Source organism: Ursus maritimus, unplaced genomic scaffold, assembly GCF_017311325.1.
Source record: "Ursus maritimus isolate PB19 unplaced genomic scaffold, ASM1731132v1 scaffold_13, whole genome shotgun sequence".
In the NCBI taxonomy this organism is placed as follows: domain Eukaryota; kingdom Metazoa; phylum Chordata; class Mammalia; order Carnivora; family Ursidae; genus Ursus; species Ursus maritimus.
The window spans coordinates 44,409,375-44,431,451 of NW_024423675.1; the positions used below are offsets into that span (position 1 = coordinate 44,409,375).

The 22,077-nt window shown below is 43.7% G+C and overlaps 1 protein-coding gene across 2 annotated transcripts in view; it reads left to right on the forward strand.

The window, feature by feature from the left end:
- Positions 1–6,759, forward strand: part of TNFAIP3 (TNF alpha induced protein 3) — a 14,890-nt gene extending 8,131 nt beyond the window's left edge. The window contains exons 5-9 of one of the 2 annotated variants that reach the window (XM_040627841.1): positions 15–185; positions 989–1,169; positions 2,346–3,265; positions 3,919–4,115; positions 4,826–6,759. In XM_040627841.1, the coding sequence (XP_040483775.1) occupies positions 15–185; positions 989–1,169; positions 2,346–3,265; positions 3,919–4,115; positions 4,826–5,110 (1,754 nt within the window). In that variant the 3' untranslated portion in view covers positions 5,111–6,759. The remainder of the gene's footprint in view (positions 1–14; positions 186–988; positions 1,170–2,345; positions 3,266–3,918; positions 4,116–4,825) is intronic. The other variant, XM_040627842.1, reaches the window with a different exon arrangement.
- Positions 6,760–22,077: the final 15,318 nt, after the last annotated feature.

The following is a 22,077-nucleotide window of genomic DNA, read 5'->3' on the forward strand; positions in this document are numbered from 1 at the left end:
CTTTCCCTAAACAGACAAAATGCTGAGAAGTTTGGAATCGGGTTCCAATTTCGCTCCCTTGAAGGTGGGCGGGATTTACCTGCCTCTCCACTGGCCAGCCCAGGAGTGCTACCGATACCCCATCATTCTCGGCTATGACAGCCAGCACTTTGTACCCCTGGTGACTCTGAAGGACAGCGGACCTGGTGAGAACACTGAGCGTGGATTCACGTTTGTAACTGCTGGTAGATACTGGGACGCCCTGTTCGCACTGAACATCGGGCTCTTTGGGGCCCTCTGGCCTCATTTATGTTTTTTAATTATTTTTATGTGAATACAGTGTTCTGTCATTTGCCTGATTATCAACAGTAATGCAATGACAGTAATCCCACTATCTTTGCGTATGGCTTGGAAAGCACTTTGCACAGCTTAGTTGCAAGTGGGAGATGTAGGTATACACGTGACTGCTGCCCTTTGATACATGACGGAGTAAGGCCCACAGAGCCCTGGCGTGGAGCAGCCAAATGTCAGGTAGCTATTACTATGATAGCTTCCTCTGCAAGAGGCAGGGTGCGAAGTGCTTTAGGGACATCATTTCACTTCATTTCATCCTCTCGGCATCCCTGTGGACTGTAAGCCCTGTGAGCCTTGTTTTACGGACGAGACCCTTGAAGCTCAGAGAGGTTCAGTAACCTGCCTGATGTCACAGAGCTTGCTAGTGGCAAAGTCAGGATTCAGACTCAGATCAGTGTGATTCTGAAGTGTGGCAATTTACCCGACGAGATCCACTGCCTCCAGGCTGCCTAATATTCTCTGACCTTCCAGAACAAAGCCTTTTATGTTAGAGTTTGTTTCCCCATCTGAGTTTGACTGTGGCTGGATGATACTTTTCCACCCTTTCATTGTATCCTTTCTGTGTTTTTGAAATGTGATCATTACATATGCGGCCTCACACATAATCTCATTTAGTAGAATCATGTGTCGCTTATGGTATTTTTTTTTCCCTCAGAAATCCGAGCTGTTCCACTTGTTAACAGAGAGCGAGGAAGATTTGAAGACTTAAAAGTTCACTTTTTGACAGATCCTGAAAATGAGATGAAGGAAAAGCTCTTGAAAGAATACCTGATGGTGATTGAAATCCCTGTCCAGGGCTGGGACCATGGCACCACCCACTTGATCAATGCCGCGAAGTAAGAGTTTATCCTTCGCTCTGTCCTTTGCCATCTTCAGCCGTTTTTACTTCGGCCACATAGGCTGATGCCACCCCAGAGCTCCACCATAACGTTATTTGAAGCCAGTTTCCTCCCATGTGAAACAAATTCAGAGCGGTGTACGTGAGTCAGAGAGGATGACCAGAGGCCATCCTAACTTGGGTTTCCCCTGGGAACGAGGAATTTCTCCGTGGTGACTTCCCTGCAGTCTGGATGCTGACAGTCAGAACTGTGGCTTTTGAGTATATTAAACCAAAGATAGTTTTGTTGTGTTTTGTTTAATTGCCCTAGTCCGAGGCTAGCAAGTGAAAATTCTTGGAAACACAACCTTTTTCTCTTGGCTTATGGGTGAGGACAGACACAGAAGACAACAGACGGGGCTGTAGACTGTGAGTATGTGGCAGCCATAGGGTTTTTGCCACGTGGAAGGTGGAGGAGAGACCCAGAGCGCGTCTTGTGCAGGTATCCAGATCGCAAACACTGGCTTTCTGTCGGAGAGATACATGTTTGTTAGGACTTGAGATACAGCAGAGGGGACCATGGAGGCATAGGAGAATCAGTTTCTCATAGTGGAGGCGAACATGTGACGGAGGCTCAGAAGTCCGTGGACAGCACCTGTGGGCGCGTCGCTGCTCAGTCACTGTGCGGGGCGGCTCATGTGGGTAGAGACCAGGCATGAGTTTAAGATTAATAACAGTGAAATATAGGCAACAAGGTCCTACAGTGATTTGAACTGTAACACAGCCTAGTCCCAAATGAACACCCGACGTAATGTTTTACTAGAAGTTTGATCTCCGAGACGTTAAAAAGTAAAAGTGACTTTTTAAAAGAGGAATAGAGTAATCCACTGTAGAGGCATCCCCAGAATAGCCCTTTCTTTAGAATTATCAGTCATTTGGGGTGGACCAAGTTGATTAAGTAAGACTGTGATTCTTGAAGTAGCGAAATCTTCTTAGCAGTACTAGACTGTGCCGTGTTGGAGGCGCGGACTCTTAGTCATATGACCCTGCATGTCAGTGATGGGTTATCAAGTCATTGCCATAATCCACGTTCTACAGGTTTGCCCTATGAGCTCATGATGTGAAAGCGTGTGTGTGTGTGTGTGTCTGTGTCTGTGTTTGTGCTTAGTCTCATGTTTTTCCTTTTTGTCTTCAGGCTGGATGAAGCCAACTTACCCAAAGAAATAAACCTGGTAGACGATTACTTTGAACTTGTCCAGCACGAGTACAAGAAATGGCAGGAGAACAGCGAGCAGGAGCGGAGAGAGATGCGTGCTCAGAACCCTTTGGAGCCTTCCGTTCCCCAGCTTTCTCTCATGGACGTAAAATGTGAAACACCCAACTGTCCTTTCTTCATGTCCGTGAACACCCAGCCTCTGTGCCACGAGTGCTCAGAGAGGCGGCAAAAGACCCAGAGCAAATCCTCAAAGCTGCACTCCAAGCCAGGCCCCGAGGTGCTCCCCGGCATGGCTCTCGGGGCCTCCCGGGGCGAGGCCTGTGAGCCCGTGGACTGGAGCCCCAAGGAGCCAGCTGGGGGACCTCATTCGGCCCCTCCGACAGCGCCCAGCCTCTTCCTGTTCAGCGAGACCACTGCTATGAAGTGCAGGAGCCCCGGCTGCCCTTTCACGCTGAACGTGCAGCACAACGGATTTTGTGAGCGCTGCCACAACGCCCGGCAGGTTAACGCGGGCCACCCCTCGGACAGCACGAGGCACTTGGACCCTGGTAAGTGCCGAGCCTGCCTGCAGGACGTCACCAGGACGTTTAATGGGATCTGCAGTACTTGCTTCAAAAGGACTACGGCAGAGCCCTCCTCGGACCTCAGCTCCAGCGTCCCTCCTTCCTGTCACCAGAGGTCCAAGTCAGACCCCTCGCAGCTCATCCAGAGTCTCTCCCCACATTCTTGCCGCAGAGCTGGGACCGAGGCTCCCTCTGGCTGCCTCTCTCAGGCCACATGGACTCCAGGGGACAGGACGGGGACGAGCAAGTGCAGAAAAGCCGGCTGCATGTATTTTGGGACTCCAGAAAACAAAGGCTTCTGCACGCTGTGTTTCATCGAGTACAGAGAAAACAAACGTGAGTGACAGGATGGACTCCTAACCCCCGTTTCTAAACTCCTGGGCTAGATGCAGTTTTGCTCCCCAGCTGCAAGAGAGCAGCTCTGGGCAGTGGGGGAGAGAGTGGCTGGCCCAGAGGGATGGTCACGTGGAGGCGAAAGACACAGAAAACCACCTTCCAAAGCCCTACAGCCCCTCGTAGATAGAGTTCATAGAATTTGTCTTCACAAGGTCGTTCAGTGTCTGGCCTTTGTGTGATAGAGTTTAAACAAGACTTCTTTGGACACATAGGTGTAATAGAGAAAAATCCAAAGCTGAAGGGCAGTAGCTGGAGAGGGGGAAGTCTCCGCTGACACTGTGAGAAAACACAGGTGATTTTAGAAATCTCTCGTTTGCAGGGGGACAGACGGGCAGTTAGTGTCTCTGCCTGTTCTGTTCCTATGCCTCGCCAGTGTGGCATGTTCAAAAGCGAGAGGCTTGTAAAGTCAAAGATGTTTCCGTAATGGCATTATTGTTTTTCCTTTGGCTGAATTTAGAAAAGGTTGTGCTCACATACTCACAGTCCTGGCTGCCCTAACCTGTACCCAGAACCTGTCTGTCTGTCCCACGGCGGTGTCTCTCTCTCTGCTTAGAGACCACACGTGGCACTGATGAGCTCCAACTCTCTTTTAGATTTTGTCACTGCCTCCACGAAAGCCAGTCCCACGGCCCCCAGGTTCCAGAACGCTGTCCCCTGCCTGGGGAGGGAATGTGGCACCCTGGGAAGCACCGTGTTTGAAGGATACTGTCAGAAGTGTTTCATCGAAGCTCAGAGTCAGAGATTTCACGAAGCAAAAAGGACCGAAGAGCAACTGGTGAGACACTTTGAGGTACTTGCCCTCCCCTGTTGGGCCAGCCCTCTCGCTGGAGCCAGACAAGCAGACGTTCCCCCGTGCCAAGTTCCGGGGAAGAACCTGAGGGGGTTGGGGGGAGAAGTCACTGTGGTCCCCGGGGTTGGAAGTGCAGCAGCTACTCTTGATGTTCACGGCCTAAGTGTGCTCTAGAATTCATTTAAAAAGTAAAGCAGGTCAGTCATAGAATAAAACCTCTTGGAGTCTCCGAAAAGCCGGATGCTGAGCAGACACTTCTGATTGGTTAGTAGCAGCACAGGCATGAGTGGAAGTAATCCTTTATCCCCAGATGCAGGGGGGAGGCAGCAGCCCGGGCGCCTCCACACAATGGCATGTAAGAAAAGCAAACTTTGGCTGGTGGTTGCCTCCCCTGTTGTTTAGAGAATGTAGGGAATCTGTCTCGAGAAGGGCAGCTTATTATTCATGCAAGCGGAGGTGAGCTGGGCCAGTGTTCGCAGGCTCCTATGTGGTCGCCCTCAGCCTCCGGGGGCCAGGCCTGCTGTCGTGGGACTGGGGGGAAGTGTCTTTGGCCAGCTCCCGGTCACAGCACGGGGAGCTCTGGTTCCCTGGGTCAGGCAGCTGCTCTCCACCCCGCAGAGTTCTTGGGACCACCCGTGCTGTCAGACGAGGTTGCCTGGTGCTCTCTCTGAGCAGTGGGGCCAACAGTGTTCTCTGCTCTTTCCACTCAGAGATCCAGCCAGCGCAGAGACGCGCCTCGGAGCACGGCGAGCGCCTCGAGGCCCAAGTGCGCCCGGGCCTCCTGCAAGAACATCCTGGCCTGCCGCAGCGAGGAGCTCTGCATGGAGTGCCAGCACCTGGGCCCGCGAGTGGGGCCGGGGGCCCACCGGGGCGAGCCGGTTCCTGAGGAGCCCCCCAAACAGCGCTGCCGCGCCCCCGCCTGCGATCACTTCGGCAACGCCAAGTGCAGCGGCTACTGCAACGAGTGCTTCCAGTTCAAGCAGCTGTACGGCTGACGGATGCGGCGGGCCGGCCGGGCCACGGGGGACCGCGAGCCTTAGCCGGCGTGGTGCTGGCCCCTAAATACTGCGATGCCCAGCGGGGAGCTGCGGGCGGCCTCGAGCAGGGGAGCGGAGAGAAGCTCGCGGCGCCGTCGCGGCCGGCCTCCCGCGGGGGCCTTGGAGGAGAGCGAGGCCAGGGACTGGCGGCCCATGGTGTGTCCGCTCCAGCCCGGTCCCCATCGGGGCTGCTGCTGCTCCTCGCCGCCTGCCACGCGGAGGGCCGGGAACTTCATGGACGTGGCTTGTGTGCCAGGACAGCTTCGTGGTCTCGGGAGAGAAGGGAGAAGACGCCCCCAGCCGTCCCCCCGCGCGCCCGCTCGGCCGCGGGTTCAGAAGCTCAGGGAGAACGGCCGGCTGGAGCCGGAGTGTCAGCGGGGAACGGCCTTTCCCTGCCGCCTCGTCCCTGTCCCACGGACGCGGCGGACACGAAGCCACCCGCAGACTGTGGTTCTGAGGCTGCTGAGGCCAAATCAGTTCACACTGAAAAGCAAACCAGCTGCTCTTTACAGTATGCACCTTGGAAAAAATCTGAATATTCTAGTGGGAAGATGTGTGACCATTTGGGTGTCACTGTCTTCACTCCTGGAGAAGTTAGCCAGAACTGAGGCGTGCATAAAAATGTGTACATATATAATGTACCCTTATATTATGTATGAGGGATTTTTTTTTATTATGTTGAAACACGGCCCTAGAGATGTAAGTAGGAAGACTGAATAATAACCTATTTTCTGGTTGTTGTTGGGGCGCCATCTGTATACAGCTAGCATGAATTCAACCAGCTGCCTTGTTAGAGTGAACTCCCTATTGTGTCTATGTAATTCACTTTATTTATTTTATTTCAAATTTCAAGGTTATTTAAATGAAGACGTTTCTTCTGCTCTGGGTAAAGTGCTTGCTGTAGTGTTGAAATAACATATTCCTATTAAGTCCTCTTTCAGGAGAGCACTGAGTACCTTGGGGATTTGGTCTCTCTGATGTGATGTGGTTGTCTTCCCTAAGAAAGAAGGAATTGCATCAAAGGGATATTCATTAAAAGCTCATGCTTCTTAATGAAACTTGGGTCAGAGCCCCTTGCTAGCCAAACGAAAAAACAAAAACCAAAACTGCTCTCCACAGTAGACAGATGCCTTGAATATCCTACCTCCTTAGAGATAAGATTGGGAAGGAATGGGGATGAGATTGGAGAAGGTCACCAGGAAGATGTGACCTTTAATGATGGTTCTATTTGCTGTTAACGCTGTGTCCTGGGGTGCTGGCAGTGACCTCACAACCAGTGGCACCTTAGTGCTGGGACAGCAAAACCCTGTGACCATGAGCATAAGGAAATTTCTTTCTGTCCTTGGCCTGCAGATTCTCTATTTGCTTTGTGTTGCTGTCATACTTTTTCTAGAAAAAAAGGGGGGAAAACATTGTCCCCAGAGGTAAAGGCTGCCTTTTTTTTTTTTTTTTTTTGGTCTGTAACTTATATTAGCAATCTATAACTCTACACAGCCTTTACTTGTGTTGCCTGACATGTTTGCCACCTCGCGTGCCATTAAGTCTGTTTCCTGGACATCTTAATAATTTTTTTCTAAAGATCTCAAATAAACTTCAGTGTTCATCCAGTTCTTCTAAAGTCGATATTTTAATATTTTGTGTGTCTCAATATTTTCATTCTTAATGTGAAAAAATGGAATTATTTATACTTATTATAGAAAGCATTTGAAATTTGCACATTTAGTTGTCCTTAATAGAGAGCTGTTTACTCTGTTGGATTCCTTCAAGTTTTCCTAAATATGTGTAACTTTTCACAAAACTCAATATTAAAAAATAAATTATTTAAGAACAGATTTTGATGTTTTCTGTTTACAAATGGTGAGAGAAAGAGACCCAAATATTAAGGCCATGTTTCCCAAACAGCCTCATTTTGAGGTACACTTGGACAGTGGACACGCGTCCCACCCCCGTGTTGTAAGAGAACTTGGTGAACGTTATGAGGGCAGGGCATTGTTCAACCGCGGGGACACCAAGGCCCAGACAGGAGTGGGAAGGGTCCACCTGTCCCATTCCCAGGAGACATTAGGTCTGTGCCCTGTGCCCCTCCAAATGTTCCTGCCCTCTTCATGCAGTGCAGAAAAGGAAAGCAAGAGAGAGGAGCAAAGAGAGGCTTGGAAAGACAAATAGGAGGGAAGAGGGAAGCCTGGTATAAGATCCTGGGTCAGACCTTAGCAGAGGTAACGGACGGCCATGATGGCTGCGAGGACTGGCAGCACCAAAGTCCTGGGAAATTGTGAAATGACACGTTCTTCCACCCAATCAAACGTACCCACAGAAGATTAATTCAGCAGGACTGCAGCTCCCGGAATCTATTTTTTTAAAGCTCCCCAGGAGATCTGATCATCAGCAAGATTTCAGAACTGTGTTTTAACAAATCATTCATGATCTTTTGTTAACTTACTGTGGGAAATGTTAACACAGAAGAAAGTAGAGTCTAATAAACCCTCATGTATCCATTATCTGGCTTCAACAACCGTCAGCATTTTGCCAAATTTGTTTCATCTTTCACCCCCTCTTTTTTTCCTGTATGATTTCAAACCAAATCCCAGCCATGTATGTCCTCACACCCATAAATACATCAGTGTGGATCTCTAATTGATGATTTTTTCTTTTATACAACCACCGTTTTTACACCTAGCTAAATGACTTTTAGCGTCATCCAATGCTGAATACGTATTCTAACTTCTCGGGTTGCCCACTGTACAGACATAGTCTGATTCCTTTGGGTTGCTAGCAATGAAAGAACTTAAGCTTCTTTTATTCTGTAACATTGTCTTTTCATTATCATCCTATTTATTTGTTGAGGCAATTGGGTCATTTATTCTGTAAAAGGACCCACGTTTGGAATTTGGCTGACTGCTTTCTTATGGTGCCATTTAGCTTGTTCTTCTCTACTGCACTTTAGATCCAGTTCTGGTTGATGGAGGCAAGAATCGTGCACAGGTGGTGCCGTAGGTCCCATCAAGCCCCATCCTGTGTGAGCTACGTGAAAGTCAACCTGGAGGAATCATGAAGCCTCAAATTGACCTCTTCCCTTTTTATCCATTCTTCCTCCCATCTCTCACCCAGCATTAAAAACTACAATTCTTCAATCAGCATGATGAACATAAGCATTTGACCATAAGTCATCAGCACTTCTAAAATAAGAAGTGACCTAAAATTAGCAAATTATCTCTGACTCAGAAGAATGGCACATAAACAGGGAAATAGGGCAGGTTAGGAGGACAGCAAGGGAGCCCGTCAGGGCAGGGCTCCAATCTGGAGTCATGGGTGGGCCTCTACAGATGGGGGGCCTAGAAAGCATATGCACAATTTTATGTCAGGGTGTGTACATTATTTTTCTGGAGTGAAGCCAATCAGTGGCTTTCTTCAGAGTCTCAAAGAAAAGATGACTTTCCAAAAAGGGCAAGAACCTTAGCATAAAGAGGGCTGAGAAATAAGACTTGGGGGAAGCTGATCTTTGCTTCCAGCTCTGCAAATGTCACCCTCATATCACACAGGGGTGGAAGTTCATATCCAAAATTGAGTTCCTAATATTCTATCCCCGCCCCCTTCTTTCCATGCTCAGAAAATGGCATTATCTTCCCAGCCACTCTAGACTTTTTCCCCCTCCTCCCACACCCAAACTTATGAAGCGTATCTCCAAAGTGTCTATCCGAATCCACTCCTCACGTCTATCCTTCTGCTGCTCTGGCCTGGGCCCTAGGCTCTTTCTGCCTTTTTGCCGCCACTCTCCACTTTCTAGCCCATTCTCTCAATGTAACTTAATTGCTCACCTGTGCTTGTAGACCAGAGACCTGGTGATGCGTCTCCTCTAATTAAAACTCCCTGATGACTTTTCCAAAGCTGGGTGCTGGCAATAGGAGTTGCAGGAAGAAAATAGGAAAGCTCTGAGTTCATTTGGTGAATATTTGATACATGAATTACTATTGGCGTTCTCCCTTTCTCAACATCAGAGCCCCCTGTCCCCTGAGCAGTCCTAAAGGAACGGTGAGCTGCCCAGCTAAGGGGGTAGTAGTGATACCTGCACTCATCTGCTTTCTGCATGTTGAGACACTACATTTGAATTCTCCCATGTTATGTGATTTTAGGGCCAAAACTGATGGAGCCGCGCCCCCTATAAACTTTCCTATCTGCACACCTAAGCTTGGAAACCACAATTTTTAGTCTGTTTAAAAATTATCCAAATGAAGAGTTTCAGGGGGTTTTGAACCCAGTTATCGAAAATACCAACATAACTCTACATCTTCCTAACAAATTGACATCAAATATTGGAATTTACTGAGTTTCAACAAAAACCATTGCATTGTCGGTAGCTAAAATGAAATGTAATTCATCACGAATAAGAAGGCACAACAATTTTTTTCTTTCTATTCTGCTTTCTATCGCTTTTCTATCCTCTGTAGGTGTCCTTTCCAGCTCTAGAGGTCATTAACATTGAGGATCACAACAAAGTGAACTTAGACTCAGACTTTGGAATAGCTTTATCACAAAGTGATAATGATTTAAAAAAAAATGAAGTATATTTATTGATTTCATTATTTCTTATTGAGAGCAAAGGGTGTTTTTACCATTAATAAAAAATAATCATTTTAGAATATTACTTCATCTTTATCTCAGTGTTTTGAAATCCCTACATTGTGTGATTTTTTAATGTTTTCTATAAATAGTATATTTTCATTGATTTAAAATAATACATATATTGTGAATGCACTCTCAAAAATGTTTTTAAAGATTTAAATCATTATATGAGATGAGACTAAAAGCCTTTGGAATTGAATTTCCAACACGTTATGCAGTGCTGTTGACGATTTGAACCAATTTAAGTATTCATTGTTGCCTTCTGCCGCTATTATAAGTGTCTCACGACCTTCAATATACTCTCCTGTAGTCTCTAGAAAAGACAACTTTTGGTCTCAGGACCCCTTTACATTCTTAAAAATTATTAAAGACTCCAGAGAGCTTTTGTTTATGTGTGTTATACATATTAATATTTAGCATTTAGAAATTAAACTAAAAAATGTCAAAACACAGAATATACAAGCAAACATTCCATTAGCTTCCAAACGGTGATATCCTTACATGTCATGGAGCCTCTGGAAAACTCCACTGCATACTTAGGAGGGTCTGAGAACAAGAAAGGCAAGTAACACCTGAGTATTTTTATGCACATAATTTTTGACTTCATGGAGTCCCTGACAAAGTCATAAGGACCCCTGGAGGTCTCCAGACAATACTCTAAGAACCTCTGCTCTAGAATAATGATTCTTACTAACACAAGGTTGCCATCACCACACCAGTGACATCTGCAGAATGTTTCGAGAATGTCTTGTGTCTGTGCCCTGCCTGCGGCCAGTAATTCGTGCCTATTGCCAGGCAGCGGCCTGTACGCAGTCCTAATGGAGAAGATCATCTCTAAACAATGGACTGTGTGTCCCTACCAGTAAACATTTTTTGAGCATGTACTCCATTATATGTGTATTTATTTCTTTATAAATTATATACATACATGACCATATCAATGGATCCTGAACCTTGTAAAACATAAAAAAAGAGAGAGATAAAAAACCAAAACAAAAAAATTCTACGTCTTCCAGCCATGCATGCCCCAGGGAGTCTTATGCACACACCTTGAAGACAGTTGTAGAGATCATCCTGCAAATTTTTCTACCTTTTTTCCTTTTCTTGGGATGTCTTTCTGGATGCCCTTTCTGCCTTCCTCTCCCATCTCCCTTCTCCCTTCACCAGAATCTGGCAGAATTATTTCTTTGTGTTCTGCGTTCTCTCGGATAGCATAGAAAGAACTTGGTATTTTCTAAAAGAAATGTTAGGTTCAAACTCTGGCTCCGTTGCCTGTTAATTATTCAGATTTGAGCAAGTTGTCCCCTGTCTCTAAGTCTCAGCTTCCTCAACTGTAAAATGCTCCTTAAATGCTTTCTAAAATATATTAGGGAACTTCTCCCCATTCATCCTACCAGAAAATGTTCGTCTCTATCAGTAACTGAGCTAATGGTCCTCATCGCTGAGAACATATTAGAATCACCCAGAGGGCTTTTAAACAAAGCCAATGTCCAGAGATTTCCACCTTTCATTGGCCTGAGATGGTGCTTTTGGGTATTGGATGTTTTTGTTTAAATTCAGGTGAATCTAATATGCAGCCAGGATTTGGAATCAGTAGTAAACCAAAAGAGCACTGTTTTCACAGACACAGCGAAAGAAAAGAGAACACAGTTACACTGTGCACCTGGGGCATTTGAAGAAGGCAGGTGTCTTCTTTCAGGTGATGCCTTCTGCAGGTGATCAACTTGTCATCTGCAACCCCACTAGGCAGCATTGATTATCACTATGTGCCTTTTTTGGCATAAAAGCCCCATCTTCCAGAGGCAATGTCATATTAACCAAGATCAGAGATATACTAGTGTATCGGTAATTTGCATGAGAAAAATTTACTACCAAAGAAGTACAAACACTCGCACCCTCTGGTCAATGCACCCCTTCCTCAGAGGCTCAGTCCATGAGAACCCTTATTAGGATGCCTGGCGAGCCTGGAATCAGATCAAGGGAGCTAGTGTCTGAGTTCACGGGACAGATGCACCCTTCTGTGTCCTGGGACATGCCCATCTCTAGGTCCCAATGGTCAAGTCTTCTTTCCTTACACAGCAGGAGTCCAGGATGTGGCCTCCTACCCATGGTACTTCGATGGACCATGTCTGCTTTTGAGACCCTGCCTGTTCTTTGTGTCACTAGCCCAACTTCTGATTGGCCCACTTTCCTCTAATCATGTCAACACCTTCAGTTAGGCCACAATCTGTCTCTTCCAGTGACTTTGTACACTTCTGAACTCATTTGTTATTTAACTCACAGAGGAAATTCCTATTTCCGAGCTACACCCCCATTCAGTTAAGACCTAAGAATCTTGAGTTACAGGTAGTAACTTGAGAAATCCTTAGAGATTGTTAGAATAAGATTCAACATGATATTTTCAAATATTACTATAATATTTTATTATATTTAAAATGACATCCAGCTTCAGTCTATACAGAAATCAATGTAAGAGAAGACATTATTTTCAGCATGAGGAATTATGACTTTGCTAATATTAAGAAACTTGGAGTCCTGACATGACCAAGGAGAGAAGTGGAATAAATCCCTCTCTTGCTGTCCTCACCCACACCCACCCCTCACCTACCTACCCCCCTGCCTTTAAAGCAATACTGATGGGCACTTGGGTGGCTCAGTCGGTTACACATCTGCCTTCAGCTCAGGTCATGATCCCAGGGTCTTGGGATCAAGTCCCACTTCAGGCTCCCTGCTCAGTGCAGAGTCTGTTTCTCCCTCTCCCTCTGCCCCTCCTCCCCACTAGTGCTCTCTCTCTCTCTTTCAAATAAATAAATCTTTTAAAAAATTTTTAAAAATAAAGCAATACTGATTTATTTATTTTCCAGTCCTAGTCTGCAATTCTGCTCAGGGCTTAGGGACCCAGACTTCATTCAAGTCCTTCCTCCCCAGATCCTCCTGTGTCCTCGCTCGACAGGCTTTGTGAAGTGAAATCACCGAACATGTTGGTTGACTGTCGAACACGTTTCACAGATCTATACTGCTGCTCTGTGAATTCCAGTTTTATAGTTAGATTTTCCAGTACAATAATGAGTCAGAAAATAGGAAGTAGCTAGCTAGCACTTCACAATTTTCATGCTCATCTTTAGAAAACTTAAACAGAAAATGACTTAAACTCAAGTTTTAGAAAATTTAAAATGACTAGATAGAAGCCCGGTGGTTGTTTTATATTTTCCTCAGGATTTAAACACATCAGGTTTGTGGGTTTTAAAGCAGGTACTTGAAAGTAAAAGTAATTGTCATGTTATTAGTTGTTTCTCAGTTTTCAAAGTATTATATTTTCTAACTCATGTCTGAAATTACATTTTTTTTAAAACGTCATATTCAAAGTGGAGAATATTTCAAATATTCAACATTTGAATATCTAAAATGGCAACTGACCTTTTCTTATCTGAAACTGAGATCTCCAGCTTTCTAATAGCTGAAACGGACTAAAGGCTAAGCATGCAAAATTACTGCTGGTAAAAAAAAAAAGAAAGAAAGAAAGAAAGAAATGTATTTAATAAATGAATATTAAAAATGAATGGTCTTTTTCACAGGGGGAGAAATTCAGGAATAGTTTTGCAGAGTGGAAAGGAAATTGCTTCCACAGAAGTTTCTGGATCCACAAAAGGATCTGTTGGCCCAGCACAAGCTACACAGGAACCCTAGGGGCAGCAGGATAGTTTTTGAGCCTGTGGAAAATGTACTACAATTATTTTTAACCACAGAGTTTAGAAATATATTGCTTAAACTGACTTTATGCTCCTTTTGTTGTCTATGTAGGATTTTGTATTTTTGAAGAAAGGACAACTTGGTATTGCAGGTCCAAGTAAATCCACTCATGTCTCTTCCCTCCCACCCCATGTTCAAGATCATACCTGATTGTCAGAGCATTTGCTAACAGATGGCATGATAATATAGTAGGGATATATTCCAAACCATCAGGTAAATAGGGAATCATACTATAAAATATTATGCAATACAAATGAAAATGAAATAAAATGAACCAGAAAATTTTTAAATGAAAAAAATTGTTTTTAAAGGAGAGAGGAGAAGAGTCAAAATCTGTTCATTTGGAATCTACGGATCTGTTCTTTGAGGTTTCCATATCCTCACCCAGATTGCCTCTCATCTGGACCACTGTACCAGCTTGTTACTGGTCTTCTTGCTCTCAGGTATGACCCGAACACCATCTTTTGCAGGGCAGCCAGTGGGATCTTTTTAAATGCCCATCTAATCAGGTTTATGGCCGTATGGGATACCCTAGAACTAGAGGACACCCTGGAACTAGAGGACATTTCAGGGACAAAGACTTGAATGAAGCTGGGCGTCCCTGAACTGAGCAGAATTTCACTGAAACACAGGATCTATACTTAATGGCCCTCCATGGACTTTCAGCTAAATCCAAGCCCCTAAGCATGGCCCACAAGGCTCTTTGTGATGTGGGCCTGGGGTCTCTGCATCTGCGCACACCCACACAGAATCCAGGCGTGCCGTGAGCCCACAGCCCAGAGCCTGCCTCTGTTAGTCCCATTCTCATTCTTCACCACTTTCGTTCATTAGCCAACTCCCATACAGCCTTCAGGAGTCAGCTGCAGAGTCCCCTAAGAAACACCTTCTGCCTCACTCTCCAGTCTGAGTTAGCTGCTTTTCCTCCATGCTCCCATTAAACTGTCACTATTTTGTAATTATTAGTTAAGCTGTTTATCATCAATGTGAATTGTTTAAAATAAAAAAACTTACCTGTTCTGTGTCCCAAAAGCTTAACCCAATGTCTGACACAGTTTAGTTTAGACTTTGTCTGAAGCAAATGCTGAGACAGTATTGTCTAATATGTTTAATGTCTGATGTCTAATATGTTTATTAGGGATCAGAGTTTTAGGTTTTGCTCAGGGTCCACCCTCTCTACTTCCAACGATGGGCCAAAACTGGACGACATATATGTAGTTTGTCTTACAGTGATCACCACTAATGAACTTCAGTGAGAAGGCATGTCACCATTGAGTTTAACCCTAACGAGAACATCAATGCTAATTTGCAGGATGTACAAATACATTCTTTTTGTGATTCTTAAGAGGTCCAACTTGGTTATAAAGAGGTTTTATTTGCATAGAATTTCTTTTTTTTTTATTTTTATTTTTTAAGATTTTATTTGTTTATGTGACAGACAGACAGCGAGAGAGGGAACACAGCAGGGGAGTGGGAGAGGAAGATGCAGGCTCCCAGCGGAGGAGCCCGATGTGGGACTCGATCCCGGAAGGCCGGGATCACGCCCTGAGCCGAAGGCAGACGCTTAACGACTGCGCTACCCAAGCGCCCCTGCATAGAATTTCTTAATCAAGATAGTGTTGATTGAATGAACTAGTTGACCAACTAAAACCAGTCTGGGACTTAAAGATTAACACTTGGAAGATTTTGTTTTCCCACTCAGCATATGCATTTCTTGGCTCACTCCAAAACACCTCACTCTCTCCTTACTCAAATTTATTCTTTGTGTATTCTTTCAACATTTGTTGAGTGCCATATATTGCAACATATATTGCAAGCATTGGGATACAAAGATGAATAAGACACATCCATGTCTTTGAGAGACCAGAGAAAGCAACATTCAGAGTAAGAAACAAATATGAATACCAAAATTACAATACCATGGGGAAAGTGCTGTCGTCAGTCAAAATTAGGTCAAGAAATACTACCACTCTAGAAATGCTAAGCAGGAAGGGATTTAACATAAGAAATGCAATGCTACTAAAACGGAATTGTTGGAGGAGAGAAGCTCAGAAAAAAATGCTGTTGATTTTCAAAAATGTAGGGAANTGCAAGAACTGCATTTCCATTCTGCCGATATCTACCTATCTCAGCCACCACAGGATAATGGTTTCTTTGGCTTTTCAAGCTCTAGTGAGTTCCTCTCAGAGGGCCACTCTAAACAAGAGTCTTGCTACCAAGATAGCCTGGGAAATGTCATGTCCAGGCCTTCAACCCGACATAGAAAGGGGAGTCTGGAAGGGTTGACAAAGATGGTAGCAACTCACACTGCCTATACACTATATATAAGATAATTTCTCTATTCTGGAGATAGCCAAGTCAGCTTGGATCTGCAGAAATCCCATACAGAGCTCTCTCCCCAATAGGTTTATGCCAATAAAAGCCATATTGTCACATAGGAGCTAGTCCTATATTCAAGAGACCGGTAGAAATTTAAGGGATGTTTCTCAAAGGTCCTTAACATCCACTGGTTTTTATCCTACTAACTATACAGAATCTGATATTGATACCCATTGAGCAGCTATTTGGGGGTTAAAGTATCCTGGGAGGCCTGATATATTAATCTTTCATGCTGGCAAGTTGGCTATCTCCTGAGATGAACTCTAAGGTCAGTTCAAAGTGAAGGTTAGTTGGGGCACCTTGGTACCTCAGTCAGCTAAGTGACTGCCTTCAGCTCAGGTCATGATCCTGGGCTCCTAGGGTTGAGCCCCACATCTGGCTCCCTGCTCAGTGAAGAGTCTGCTTCCCTCTCTCTCCCTCTGCCCCTTCCCCTGGCTGTACTCTCTCTCTCACTCTCAAATAAATAAAATCTTTAAAAAAATAAAAAGAGGAGATTAGTCATCTCTGGCCCCCATCAGATGGAAAACCACTGAAATAAGACACAAAAGTCCTGTGTTCAAGACCTAAAGAGGCCAATTATTAACTATGTAAATATCAATATGTCATTTGACTTCTTAAAGTTAATTTCCTCTTCAGTGAAACAGAAATGTAACAAGACTTCCCTCCTACCTCTAATAGTTACTTTAAGACTTAAAACTGGAATGAGAAAAGGCATATGAAGATATTTTTGTAAGCTATAAATGTTGTGAAGTTCAGAACCCAGGAAAGCTTACATGAAAAGTCTGCAAGGACGTTGGCAGAGGGGAGATGAGGATAGGAGGGGAAGCCAGAATTGATGTGGAACAAACCTAGCTACAGAACGGGGTCCTAAAATGGGCAGCCAGATTTTCAAGTTAAAGTGTCCAAAGAGAATAGTAAACTCCATGTGGTATCAATATCTAAGAGATCCAATTTGGGGCAAAACAGGACGGTCCAGGCAGCAGTGATTTTCAGAATCAGGCACTTAGCGGTTGACCGAGGTCTATCTGTTTTGAAATGATATCTTATCATTCATTTAGCAGCACTTCAAAGGCCAGGCCATAGATCTCCCACCTAGTACCTTGGCATGGAAGAGGTAATCAATATATTTTTATTGACTTGACTAACAACATAAATCAATAAATATCTGGTGATAAGAAAGCATGCTGTCAAGGCCCCAGAAAAGCTAAGTACAGTTTTATAATCTGGCTCCAGGAACATATGGGGAATTTTAGTGTTAATCAGGATTAGTTGCCCAGTGACATGGGCTGAGCAAGCTCAGTGCAGGCCAGAAAGAAAAGAAAGGATGCAGCTCAGTGGGCTAAAGATGTAAGAGCCCACCCCATGAACAATGGCAGGGCTCCCACATAATTTAAAGATTACATCTATGGTTAGGGTTGGGGCACTTGATATACCTCCAGGCTTGATAAGGCCAAATAGGTCAAGACTAGTTGGAGCTAAGAATGAACACAGCAGGTGCCTAAGCTTCACAGGAAGTGAAAATCTACATTAATAAATTATTATACTGAGTTTTTAAATAATTACTCACTTAAAAAAATGAAAATTTTGCTCTAAGATCCAGAGGGAGTATAATTTGGATTCACTTTAATAATTAGCTTAAAATACAGCTACTAAAATTCCTGCAAATGAAGTTGAAAAAGAAGTAGATAAAGTACTATATACTGCTATGATCATAATTCTATGTGTGTGTATGCATGTGTATGTGTGTATCTAAGAATATGCAGAGATATATATGAAAAGTAAATTGGACATATTCTGCACTAATTGACAAAAAGTTCCAGAAGAATATATACCAAAATATATTAAGTAGTAAATTAGCAGTACTTCCTAAATACTAACAGTATTTAATAATACTAGAAAGGAGATTAAATCAGCAACAAAAACCTCCAACAAACAAAAGTCCAGAACCAGATGGATTTGCAGGTGAATTCTATCAAAGACTCAAAGAAAATTTAATACCCATCCTTCTTAAACTCATGCAAAAAACTGAAGAGGAAGGAATCCTTCCTAATGTATTTTACAAGGACTGCATTACCCTGATACCAAAACCAGACAAACACACTATGGAAGGAAGGAAGGAAGGAAGGAAGGAAGGAAGGAAGGAAGGAAGGGAGGAAGGAAAGAAGAAGAAGAAGAAGAAGAAGAAGAAGAAGAAGAAGAAGAAGAAGAAAAGAAAGAAAGAAAGAAAGAAAGAAAGAAAGAAAGAAAGAAAGAAAGAAAGAAAGAAAGAAAAAGAAAATTACAGGCCAATATCTTTGATGACCATAGATGGAAAAATCCTCAACAAAATAGGGGGAAATCAAATTCAATAGTACATTAAAAAAATCATATATCATGATTAAGTGGGATTTATTCCAGAGATACAAAGATGATTTAATGCCTGAAAATCAATCAACAATATACATCACATTAACAAAATGAAAGATTAAAAGCATATGATCATCTCAATAGATGTAGGAAAAGCACTTGACAAAATTTATGATAAAAATCCTCAATAAAGTAAATATAGAGAACCTACCTCAACATACTAAAGGCCATATATGATAGGTCCACCGTTGGCATCATATTCAACAGTGAAAAGCTGGAAGCTTTTCCTCTAAGACCAGGAACAAGACAAAGATGCCCACTCTTGTCATTTTTATGCAGTAAAAGATTAGAAGTTCTAGCCAGAGCAATTAGGCAAGAAAAAGAAAGAAAATCTATCCAAACTGTAAAGGAAGGAGTAAAACTGTTACTATTTATGGTTGACATAATTTTATAAATAAGAAACCGTAAAGGCTCAATCAAAAAATTGTTAGAACTAACAAATTCAGTAAAGTTGCAGGATACAAAACTAATATACAAAAATCTGTTACATTTTAATACTCTAACAATGAACTATCAGAGAGAGAAATTAAGAAAACAACCCCATGTACACTTGCATCAAAAAGAATAAATAGAAATAACTTTAACCAAGGAGGTAAAAGACCCATATGCTGAAAACCACAAGATGTGTTCTAGAACGACAGCTTATAGAAAATAATACATCTTGACATTGGCACAGGGACCAACAAATTTTCAATGGAACAGAGAAGAGAAGTCAACTGAACAGTTGTAAGATTATATCTCAATAGTCTTGTTTTGCATTTCCTTGATCATTAGTGAGGGTAAGTATCACTTTATATGACATATGGATACACGGAAATTAGTTACACGGGGATAACATAGCAGAGCAATAGGGAAAGGAAGGAATCTGTAATACACACAGCTGGAAAACTGGTTAAATTGATGGACCAAACTGAGTTGTGAGGCCTAGTCCACACCACACACAAAAATCAATTCTAGATAAAGCAAAGATATGTATGTCAAAAGCAAAACTTTAAATCTCTGGGAAGAAAATACGGGTCTGATCTGGAGATAGAAAACAATTTCTTAAACAAAACTGAATATGCTGTCCTAGAAGAAAATATTAATAAATTTGATAAACAATTACCCTCCGATAGAGCTCCTCCTTTCAAAGTTTTATACCCAGATCTCATCACGTTGTTCGACAAAATAAAAATCCTTCTGTTACCAGATTTATCCTTCATAAAAGACATTGGATTTACAAAAAAACAAACTCGCATAGGGTATCTATTTTTAAATGCAATATCAGACCATAAGAATTTTTTGTCCATTTACTCTAGTTCAGGGAAAGCTGTGGGAAAGCATCTCAGTTTTCTTCTTCAAGCAAATGTTAACATTGTCAAGAAAAACTTGGGACCAATTTTCTAACAGTGGGAACATACTTGTAACTGGAAAACAGAGTCTATATTCAAAAATTTTACATATAGCTTGTGCAAAATGGATGTAATGGATAGGATCATATTGATTTTCAAGGTCAAAACCCAATGCAGCGTTTTCCCAAAGGAGGAAGGGAGGAGATGAAATTTAAGGGACCCTATTGCTCTGGGCCCCAAGGCCTGGGCTCCCCTCCTCAGAGGATGCCAATTGTCCTAACACCTTTCAGCCCCAAGTGATATCTGGGGATCCTTATTCCTTTAAAGTGAGTGTGAGCAGTCTTTGGGCTCTCTGAAGTATTCTAGCATGTGCTAGAGAATAATAATAGTGAATTTTGAGTGGTTCCAGAGAGTTGCGTCTTAAGGATTATCTCAAGTTCTGCTTGGGTTAACCATCCCACCTAATTGGGGGTACAGCTGTGTTATGAATGCGATAATCCGTCCCCCCAGGTGAGGGAGTCCTGTGAGGCTAACATGAAGGGTTGACTTTACTCTGGTGGGCTAGTACTTTACACCGCCCCTTAGTGGGAAGTTCACCCGCTAGAAGCATATCTCCAATAGAGGTTACCCCAAGAATGCCAGGGGAGGACTAAAAAACCAGAGTTGGCAGGGACAACTCTGGGTCCTCAATCCAGGGGCGCCTGGGTGGCTCAGTCGGTTAAGCATCTGCCTTCAGCTCAGGTCATGATCCCAGGGTCCTGGGATCGGGCCTGGGTGGGGCTCCCTGCTCAGTGGAGGTCTGCTTCTCCCTCTTTTCTCCCTCTGCCCCTCCCCCTGCTTCCGCTCTCTCTCTCTCTCTCTCTCTCTCAAATAATAAAATCTTAAAAGAAAAAAAAAAAAAGAAAGAAAGAAAAGAAATGCGTCCTCAACCCCACTACAGGTGGACAGGATCTCCTCTGGACCAATATGTTACTATAGGTAAATCTTTCCAGTTTTGAAAACCCAGAAAGCAGAGAAGGGGACTGGAAATTAAATTTCTTATTAGACCTTTATCTTAGAAATGTGTCGGGCAAGAAAGGCAGCACAGTGCCCTGGAGTTCCCATCTGGTCTGTGGATTATCGGGGGGCCTGTCCCAGGGGTTCAGGTGCCACAGATACCCCTGCAAGGCCACAGTGGAAAAACTCTCGCTGCTATTCTTATGCCCAAGGGGCGGTGCTGTCGGTGCCGAGGACACCTCGGTTACACGTGGTTGCTCATTCCAGACCTAGATAAGGCAGTTACATTGAAACTACTGCATCACCTTGCGGCAGTCATGCATGATTAAGTAGATATGCTGGAAAGAGAGAGGAAGGAGGCTGATTACAGAGCTGAAGGAGTGTCATTTATGGTAAAACAGATTTTTCCTTTAGCGTGTAGTAAAATCAATCATAGGTGGTGATGATGGCCGCATCGCGCTCCTAGTACTGGTTTGGTTTCTACATTTCTAGATTGTGTTGCCCATTTGTTTGGGGGGTTTTGTTTTGTTTTTAAGCGGCCCCAAAGCAACAGAAGATCAAGTTTGGACCGAGGGCGGGTGAAGGGGACATGGAGTATGATAGTCACTTTTGTTCCAGTGTTAATTTTCAAAAACTCCGAATGTCTAATATTGAAAGCCAGTCCAGAGCGCGCAGAGTTAAAGAGCTCACTACCTACCCCTCCTCCAGGCCGCAGGGCTGAATCACACCCGGGAAGGAAAGTCTGTCTCACAGAATTATTAATTCACTACTGTGATTTCTTTCTCTGTTGCTAAAGGGGAGCCGGGGGAGGGGGTGTGGTAAGTCGAGTGGGCAGCCAGGAAATGTGATCTTTGTCTTGGTTCCTTTCGATTGGAGGAAATTCTGTCTTCTTTTGGTTCAGAAACTTGAGCAGTGTAACTTTTTTTTTTTTAAGTCGTTTGACTTTTATCAGTGGAAGCTACCCCAAACCCACCTCTCTGGGGCTGTAAAACCAATTGGCTTTGATGTAAATTTATCAAATGATGTCATGCCCCTGGAGTGCGCACATAAGACCAAACTCCTGGGGGGCTCCCTGCCTTTCTGTCAGTCTTGGTGTCATCTAAAGAGGCACATCTCAGCCAACACTGCTGGGACCTGTCGCCTTCAGTTTCCTCTTTGAAATTCATGTCACTTTTTTCCTTTATCTTCTTTCGAAGAGAAGTGAACATTAATATGAATCATCTTCAGTGCTGGCTGTCTGAAGACCCGTAGTAACTAAGAAGTCATCAAGCCTAATGTTATGGACAAAATGCGAGTAACCTGTCAATGCCCCGTGCGAAACGGGGTGTGACACAGTTCAGATGATGTGGAGCGATTATTTTGAGTTATTCCGATAAAACATAGTCCTCAAATTTGGAAGCAATATTATAAATAATGCATCACTGTTTCATATAACCTCAGTATATT